At 40.4% G+C, this 9941-nt stretch overlaps 1 protein-coding gene across 1 annotated transcript; it reads right to left on the reverse strand.

Moving 5' to 3' along the window:
* Positions 1-8443: 8443 nt before the first annotated feature.
* LOC102922192 (olfactory receptor 2B2-like) lies at positions 8444-9385 on the reverse strand. Its single transcript, XM_042278718.2, has one exon. It carries the CDS (start codon positions 9383-9385, stop codon positions 8444-8446), a length of 942 nt encoding a protein of 313 aa, XP_042134652.2.
* Between the last annotated feature and the right edge of the window lie 556 nt (positions 9386-9941).

The following is a 9941-nucleotide window of genomic DNA, read 5'->3' on the forward strand; positions in this document are numbered from 1 at the left end:
ACCACACCTCTTGGGAATTTGGACATCGTGTTCTCTAGACTGCACCCTGTTTTCTGGGAATGAGGACATCTTTAGGAGACTCTGAGAAAATTAAGATAATGGTCAAGTCCTAGGAGAGCTAGCTGTTGTCTAGTCTTGGTAAGGTGGGAAAATGTAGGACTTATCTGAAGTCTGGCTAGAGTAGTCTGTGAAGCTGGACCATTATCTGCCAGTAGCCTTGAAGCTGCTCTGGATGTAGAACTCTGTGGAAAGTGCAACAAATGCACCCTGAGAGATTGGATCTTCTGGGCCACCTGTTCTTATTGGTGTCTGGTCCTCTTGCTCTGAAAACACACAAACTTTTAAAGGTAACACATATTTTCATTAACACAACTATGGAATGTGCAACGTGCACAAGTCGGTTAAAGATGATTTTTTTATTCTGTGTTTGAGCAGCTAAAAGGTATCTGTCAACGTTAGAAGTCCATTTGGACTGTACAACCAAACAGTAATATAAATTTCCCTCCATGCCACATGAAAGGATGGCATGTAATAATTAATCATGAGGCTATGTAGCCAACAAGATTTATCATGTCTCATCTTGTGTCCAAGCTGGTCCCTTGAAGAGGGATCAGCTTCCATGTCACCTGTCTTGTAGTCTTTCTTAGCTTCCTCTTCCCTGTCTGTAGCCAAGATACTCAGGAAGTCTCCCCTAGTCAAATCTGATCTCTATTAACATGGAAGGAATCTATAAGCTTTTGTTTCCTTGGAACAACGTAACACATTTTCAGCCTTCCATGTTAAAGTTAAGGTATTCCTAAAGGTGGTTTAATTCAGCAGTCCCTTCCACAATTCAATGTCTCTCAGCAGCTGTTGTCTGTTCATTAGCATTCAAAAATTTCAAAACTAAAAACGCATTATATAAGGTCCAAACTCCCAGTGTTATACTATTTCCCATCCTTATGTGGTTTCTATTATTATTATTATTATTATTATCATTATTATTTACTTCTAACTTCAAAGTCTTCATTATTCTTACACTATTTATTTTTTGTGATTGACTAAACACTATTTCTTTTTTTTCTTAAACCTACACACATTGTTAAACACATTGTGAAATGTTTATAGGTTTTATCCCCTCTGAACCTGCTTTACTGGGTATCTGTAATCTTTTCTTTCTGCTTGAGCAAAACCATAAAGCACTGGGTAGCTTCGCTCCTGGTGAGCTGGCAGCTCAAGCCCACAGGCAGTGACTGGGGTCTCTGATCTGGGACCTGCATGAGAGACTGCAGGACTAAGAAGCCAAGTTTGGCTCTGTTTCTGTGTATTTGGAACCTTTTTTAAAGCTTTCTCTGGTCTTAAGTCGAAATGTGGACAACTACATTGGACACCATTTGTAATCAGACTCCTCTTTGGGCTGCCAGCTCACAAAAATGACAAGGAGACTGATTATTAATTGTGAAAGCTCCACCTATAGCTTAGGCTTGTCCCACTAGCTCTTATAACTTACATTAACCCATTTATATTCATCTACATGTTGCCCTGTGACTCCTGGCTTTTACCTCTCTTCCTGCATGTTCTGCTTCCTCTGCAGCCAGCTGGCAATCCCACCTTCTTTCTTCTTTCCGAGATCTCTGTCCCTAGAAGTCCCACCTCACTGCTTCCTGCCTAGCTAATGGCCATTCAGCTCTGTATTAAATCTTTACACACTGTAATCAAATATCTCTCAACAACCATAGTCTTCAATGCTCCTACTAGAATGGCCCATTAAGCAACATTTAAATCATTCAACAGCTTTTCTAATTCACAAACCCAAGGTCCATATTCCTTCAAACAAAAACATGGTTGGGCCAATCACAGCAATACTGTAGTCTCTGTACCAACTTCTGTCTCAGTTAGGGTTTCGATTGCTCTGAAGAGACCTCCTGACCATTTAGTTTTGGTGACTGTTACAGTTCAGAGGGTTATTCCATTATCATCTTGGTAGGAAGCAAAGCATTATGGTGAAGAACATGATGCTAGAGAAGGAGCTGAGAGTTCTTACCTCTTGACCCATATCAATAGGAAGTGATCTGAGACACTGGGCGTGGCTTGAGCATTTATGAGACCACAAAGCCTGCCTCCACAGTGACACACTTCCTCCAACAAGATCATACCCACTCAAACAAAACCATAGCTCCTAGTAGTGCCACTCTCTTTGGGGGACATTTTCTTTCAAACCACCACATAGGGTGACTGAAGAGAATAATTTCATACTGTATATTTCAGAAATCTGGGAGAAAGGGTCCAGATGTTTTCATCATACACATTTGGGATATGTTCAATCTGATTTCCGCATAACTCAGCATTTATATGTATTAAAACATCACCCATTACCATATTAACATGAGAAAATTGTTCGTTTTTATACATTGGCTAAAAAAGTTTACTTTATAGAGGATATTGCTTCTGGATAGCATGGAGCGGGTTGTTTGAATGCTATGACCATCTGGGTGTTTTCACTGGACTTTAATAACACAGGTTAAGTTTTTTTTTTATAACATTGGAGGAAAAGTATTGGACTTTTGCATGATATGATTGTTATTTGTAATATAGTTTATGCAGATAAATGAAAGCATTAATGAGAGAGTGTACTTGATGTGTTTGTTGAAATTAAATATTAAATGAAATTAAATATCTACTGCTTCAGATAATCCTGTCACCCATGGTACTGATTAATGTTCACATAGCTTTTAAAATTCCACTGTATTGACTGTTCCAGGCTGAAAGCAAGGCAGATGGGGACAAGGAAATGGCTTCTTATGAGACCATGCTGTTTGCATGACTGGGCTATGACAACCCACTCGCTAATACGTCCACCTGTATATGCATATGTGCTAGTAATTTTTATAAAACTCTATTTGTTTCTTGAATCTGAAAAAGGGGTATTATTCTTCTGCCATCGTTGCCTAAATCGTTAATTCAATGTGTGTGTATGTGTAAGAGAGAGACAGAGAGAATCAGAGAGAGCAGCAATCTTCCACTAATTCAAATTAAAAAATATGTGTAGTTAAAAAAATTTTATTGACAATAAGACCATGTTCATGCTAAAAGTGAATCTAAATTAGATGCTCATAAGCTCAAAAAATCAGAAAAGAATTTCATCACTTAAGTTATCTTTATGCTCTTTTATAAGATGAGGGGCTCTATAGCCTAGAATGTGGAAATGGTTCAGTGTTGAACAACAGCAAAAAATTCCCACAAAAATATAGATCATGTAATTTATGATACCACAAATGACAAACTATGCGGTTGAAAATCTTTTTCAAATGATTTACTTTTGTCTTTGAAATTTTTGTATATTTATGTGCCTCTATGTATTTATGTCACATGTAATCAGCTCCTTGCAGAAGTTTGAGAATGCATCAGATCCATGGAGCTGGAATCACAGGTAGCTGTGAGCCACCCAAAGCAGGGTCTGGGAATGAAACTCAGGCACCCTGGGGAGACAGCCGCTCTCTTCACTGCTGAGTCACTGTTCCGTTTTCTTTGACATCTGTGGTTAACTCGTGATCCAAAGGAACTTGGAGAGAAAGGGGTTCATTCCAGCTTACACTTTCAGGGTGCAGTCTGTCACCAAGAGAAGTCAGGGCAGGGACAGAAGACAGGAGCCTGGAGGCAGGAACTGAAGCAGAGACCATGGAGGAGTGTTTTTTACTGGCTTGCTCTCTGATTCAAGCTCAGCCTGATTTCTGATATGACACCAGCCCAGTGATAGTGCCAGTAAGAGTGGACCGGCCCCTGCCATGTCAACAATGTTCAGTCAAGATAATCTCTCACAGGCTATGTTCAAGACTAATCTCATTTGGGAAATTTCTCAGTTGAGTTTTCTCTTTCAAATAACTCTAGCTTTACAACAAGTTGACAATAAAATCTAACCAACCTCTCCAACTCCTGAATGAAAATCCTTAGAGGTGGCATTGATGATTCATCATCCATATGGATCCCAAATGTGTAACAGGCTTTTTGGGGGGTCCACCAGCCAATTCTCAAATTATGACATGGAAAATTGTTATTAGTTATGAATGATCGGCCTTATCTTAGCTCTTATTCTAATCTGTTTCTCTTTATCTATGATTTATGTCAGGGCTTTTTACCTGTCTTTCATTCTGTTATCTTACTTTCTGTTTCCTCTGTCTGGCTGCCTGGATCCTGGCCCAAGGCATGTACCTTTCTTTCTCCATTATTCTCTCTCATTCCTCCCCTCTCTTCTCTTCTCTCCTTCTACTGATTCTCTCTGCCTGCCAGTCCTTTAAACTACTTCTCTCTATTGCCTGGCTATTGTCCTCCATCTTTTCATTAGACCAATCAGGTGTCTGAGACAGGCAAGATGAAACAGCGACACATCTTTACATAATTAAACAAGTGAAACATAAACAAATGTAACATACCTTTACACAGTTATCCCACCACATAAGCAAATGTAACACATCTTTGCCTCGTTAACGTAATCTTCCGCAACACAAACGTCATCATGAATCCTCAGGGCACAAGGGATGAGGGATTTCACTGAGTTGCACATAGAGGAAAAAGAGATGTGACGTAGAACCTAAAGTGTCCAGGAGTCAATCAAGAAGACCTGACCACAGTGACCACTGTTGAAACAGGCAAGGAGCTGCCCTACTCTTTCCTTCTTTCCTACCACTCCAGAGTGAAGCCCTAGCTGACACTATAATTTCAAAAGTATGGCTTCTAGAACTTCAAAAACTAGGTTTGTTGTTTAAATTCAACAAGAATTGGGCAACATATTATGGTCTTTGGGTGACAAATACAGCTGACTGCTTCATTGAGCCCAAGATTTTATCTTCTGGAAACTAACCAAAGTTATCTTATATTGCGGTTGCCAGAACCATGGACTTTTTGGATTAGCAGGGGTCTTACAAGCTGTGTAGTCTGACTTCCCTCAGGTATTTGTAAATGTCAGAGATATTAACCCATTTGTGTCACTGCATACTTTATAGTGTGACATCTATGACAAGAATAAGAACAGATTCCAGCAGCTCTCTTCTCAGATGACAAGCCATCAGTCCAACTTCTACATGACACCTCCTATATCATACCTTCATTTTCTCTGTTTTATTCTTGAGTCATTCACAGACATCAATGTATCAAGTTTGATTTCATTGTAAAAATATTTCTGAAAAAGAACTGAAATAGGAAATCATTAAGTAGATTTTAATTTGATCTTTATTTTATATGCATTTCTGTTTGTAAGATTGTCAGAAATGGTCCACTCAATAAGCATGGTATAGCTTCAATATCTTTATGAATCCTTTCTTCTGTAATACTAAAATTAACTTCTTGATTTTTATCCATTGGTAGGGATTCTGCTCTTTGTGAAAGAAACTGTATTTCATGAGCATCCTTCCAATGCTGATGTCAATGACATCAGGACAAAGCACTTCCTACTTCGTGCTGAACAAACCCATGCCTTAAAATGTCATCAAGAGTTTTGATATTCTGATTCCTCAATTTGTCATTCACTCCCTATTCTATGAATTCATTTTAGTTGCAAAATAGATTCATTAAAATGCAAAACCCAGAGCTAAAACCATTGTTTGTCTTACTTAGATTTCTATAGCTATGATAAAACACAATGATCAAAAGCAACTTCGGGAGGAAAGGGTTTATTTCATCTAATGCTGGCTGGTCTGTCATCCATGAAACTCAGAGAAGGAACTCAAGGCAAGAGACTAGAGAAAACTTCAGCTACAGAAATCAGAGGCAGGAACTGAAGCAGAAACCATAGAGAAACGTGTATTGCTGATTAGCTCATAATGGTTTGCTCAGCCTGCATTTTTTTGCCTTCAAGGTCAACCTGCCCAGGGATGGCACTACACACAGGAAGTAGGGCCCTTCTACATTAATCATGAATTGAGAAAATGTCCTACAGTCTTGTCTACAAGTCAATCTTATGGAGGTTTTTCTCAATTACAATTCCCTCTTCCAAGATATACTTAGGTTTATGTCAAGTGACAAAATCAATCAGCACAGTGTTATTATCAGTATGCTATCCCAAATGAAGTTCTTATGGAATTTGTTGTCAATCATATTTCAGTATCTTGTAGTGTATGAAATGAAGAAGATACATGTGTATTAATTTTTGTTAAATTTTACCAGCTTCTTTCCTGCTTTTATTCTTATTTCATACATCTTTTAAATAATTTTCTCTCATTCCATTGTCCTTTTTCTATCATTTATTCTTATGTGTATTGGTGTTTTTTCTGCTTGTTTATCTATGCACCTCCTTTGTGCCCATTACTCTCAGAGGCCAGAAGTTCAGAAGAGGGTGTCAGATCTCCTGGGACTGTAGTTACAGATGGTTGTGTGCGGCCATGTAGAACTGGGAACCAAAGAACACTAGTTGCTTTTCCAGAGGACTGGGGTTCAATTCCCTCCATCTACATGGTGTGTTATAACTGTCTGTAACTCTAGTTCCAGAGGATCAAATGCCCTCTTCTACCCTCCATGAACATTGCATACATGTGGTGCATAAACATTTGGGTAGACAAAACATCAGTACTCATAAAAACTATAATAAAATTCTTCAGCACTTTGCTGGGTCCTGAAAGGCATATAAAAGATGTATGAATCATGGTATGTTCTACCTCAAGGGAACTAATAAAGATTCAATAAGCATTCTTCTTTCATATGAAAAGTGAATGAAGTAAATGGTGGAAATCATTGTATGATGAGCTCTTGTGAGATCATTTAACTGCAAGTAGTGCTCTAATGGTTAAGGGAGAAAAATGTATGGACTGAAGAAATTATTCAGTTTGCCAACAAGAAGTTTGATTCAGATTGCAAAGTCCAGCTTTATTATTTTTATTTATTTATTTTCGGTAGATGAGATTGAGTTAGACTTTAAGAGAGGAAGAAAGTACAGAAATAAAAGAATTGAAGATTTGATGAGAAATTTAGAAATTATAATTGAATTTTTTAGTGTAGTGTTGTTTCTTAAATAGTGTAGAATTTTACTCTTGATCTCATAAGTGTGTACTTCTGATTAGGGAGCAGAAGCCATAGACAATTTTATAAAATTATTCTATATCGATACATGTCAGAAAAAAATACGACAGTTCTGATTTTTCCATGTAGATGTGAATATTCATGTGTATTAAAATGTATTGTTTTGGGGGAAGAGATCCACAAACATGCATTTTGGACCCTGAAATGTGTAAGAAATCTTGCCAAGCATAAAAATGGTATGAAGCCTGAAAATGTGAAGCTTGTAGGGTCAGCTGTTTGGGAGGATCTTAAAAAGACAGTTCCTGTGTCCTGGAGAGCCTTTAGCTTTGGATCTACAGGTCCAGTCCCTTCCCATGCTGCAGCAGTTCAGGGATGGGGTGGATGTTGGGGTAGGATAACCGCAGGCCTGGTTCTGGGACTGGGTGGTAGCTGGGTTGCTCAGCTTAACAGCTTTCCCTCCTCATCACCATTCAAGTGAGTTCTCCACTGTGAGCTGTGGGTAGCTCACACAAGGAAGGAGGCAGCAAGAATCAGGGCCAGTTCTCCTGTTCTCCTGCCCTGAGGGCTGGCTCACCCTCACCCACACCATCAGGGACAGCTTTCTGTTTTGCCCATGAGAGGTGCAGGACCCACTCTCCCAGCTGCTGCAGTTGGTAAGGGGCAGGTCCAGCTCTCCTGCTCTCATGTCCCAGAGGCCAGGTCTCCCTCCCCCCTGGGGTGACAGGGGGGATGGGAAGGACACCTGGTGCCACCACACAGTAGATGTGTGGGAGTTATCTCTCCTGCTCTCAATCAGGCCCATTGGCCTCCACACACACACCCCACACCCTCCACCCCAGGAAATAGGGTCAGCTCTCGTTTGCAGCCCAGGCAAAGTTCATGGCCCACTTTTCTGTGTGTTGCAGCCAGTGAGGGGAAGGAAGAGGTCTCCCAAGGCAGCAACATGATATCCATCAAGAGCAGACCAGTGAGGTCCCAGTATTGATGGTGTAGTAGAAGCCAGAGGCTTTCAACTAGACCAATGACTAATTGCAATGAACACTTACAAGTTAGGATATTTGGACTAGTGATGAAACTGTGTGCCTCACTGTGTCAAACTACAGCTTCTGCACTGAGACTATTGTTTGTTAATATGTGTTCTTTGTTTTTCTTTTAAACTTTATTTTATTTTTGGTAGAAGGCTGCAAGGGGAGAGGACAAAGGGCAGTTAGGAAGGGATGGGGGTTGAATGGGATCCAGTTGCATTATGTGAAACCCACAAAGCAGCAATCAAAAGATTTAAGAAAAAAAGTCACATCTCCGGATATGTGAAATGAATATATTTAGGCAGCAAAACACTAATATAGATGTCTGTCAACAAGACTTTATTTGAGGAGGATCATCATAATATTTCCATAGGGAACAAAACATCTGGCTGTAAGAATGTATAGTAATAGTGCTGTTATTTGGGCAACCCTTATTTTTTAATCACAAAGAGTCTCGCTATCAACCTCTTAAATGCTCCCTTTACCTCTTTGTTCCTAAGGGTATAGATGAGGGGGTTCAGCATGGGTGTGATGATCCCATAAAAGAGGGACACCATTTTCCCCCGGTCCTTGGAGGCAGGGGATGGAGGCTGCAGATACATGTAGATGGCAGTACCATAAAAGAGTACCACCACAATTAGGTGGGAGCCACATGTCCCAAATGCCTTTCGCCGACCTTCAGTTGACCTTATTCTCAACACTGCTTGGACAATGAAAGTATATGAGATAAGGATGAGAGTCACAGGTATTAAAAGGAAAACAATACCTCCAAAAAATAGCTCAGCTTTAATTGTTGTGGTATCCACACAGGACAATTTGAGCAGGGCAGGGACTTCACAGAGGAAATGATCCACTTTCTTGTGTCCACACCGTGGCATCCTAAGGGTCCACGTAGACTGCAATACTGAGTTGCTGAAGCCACTGATCCAACATGCAGCTGCCAACTGGAAGCAGCGCCTGTGGTGCATGATGACTGAGTAATGGAGAGGCCGACAGATGGCTACAAACCTGTCAAAGGACATGACACCCAGGAGTAAACATTCAGTGCAACCCAAGGCCAGGAAAATGAAAAGCTGGGCCACGCAGCCACCATAGCTGATGACCTTCCGGGTGCTGCATATGTTGATGAGCATCTGTGGGACTGTGCTTGTGGTGTAGCACAGGTCCAGCAGGGACAGGTTAGTGAGGAAAAAGTACATGGGGGTGTGGAGTTTGGCATCCAGGCGGGACACAAGAATGATCATCATATTCCCAAAGATGGTCAAGATATAGGACACTAGAAACACCACAAAGAATGGCAGCTCCAGCCATGGCCGATCTGAAAACCCCAAGAGAATGAATTCCTCTGAGATGCTCTCATTCACCAGACTCATGTTAAATGGTACAGCCTCGGGGTCCCTGGAACACAAGGGGTTAGTAAGCTGGTGGACATGATTATTGGCCTCATCAATTACTTGTGAACTGATGAAGCCACAGTGTCTTATGCATTTACAAACTAATCCTGTTAAGTGTGAAATGTACTGACAAAAGGTTAAGTATCTGTCAAACCTTTCATAGGTGTTTATGGATTCCTATAAAACATTTTTATTTTATTTTTATTTATTTTGGTTTTTTCGAGACAGGGTTTCTCTATGTAGTTTTGTGCCTTTCCTTGGTCTTGCTCTGTAGACCAGGCTGGCCTCGAACTCACAAAGATCCGCCTGCCTCTGCCTCCCAAGTGCTGTGATTAAAGGCATGTGCCACAACTGCAAGGCATGCAACAGTTTTTAACACAGTGATTTCAAGTTACAGCACTGTATGAGTTTCTACAGCCACAGAGCTTCTCCTTTAGTGTTTTGTTCTTCAATGGATGGGCCTTCTGAGGACTTTCTACCCAGATACCTGCTGTTGGGGCATATAGATAGTGTTCCTATTATTTGAATTCAATTA

Source organism: Peromyscus maniculatus, chromosome 5, assembly GCF_049852395.1.
Source record: "Peromyscus maniculatus bairdii isolate BWxNUB_F1_BW_parent chromosome 5, HU_Pman_BW_mat_3.1, whole genome shotgun sequence".
NCBI lineage: Eukaryota > Metazoa > Chordata > Mammalia > Rodentia > Cricetidae > Peromyscus > Peromyscus maniculatus.

What these genes read in the sequence shown, in the direction of transcription:
- LOC102922192 (XM_042278718.2), bottom strand. Translation starts at nt 9,385, where the DNA reads ATGAGTCTGGTGAATGAGAGCATCTCAGAGGAATTCATTCTCTTGGGG.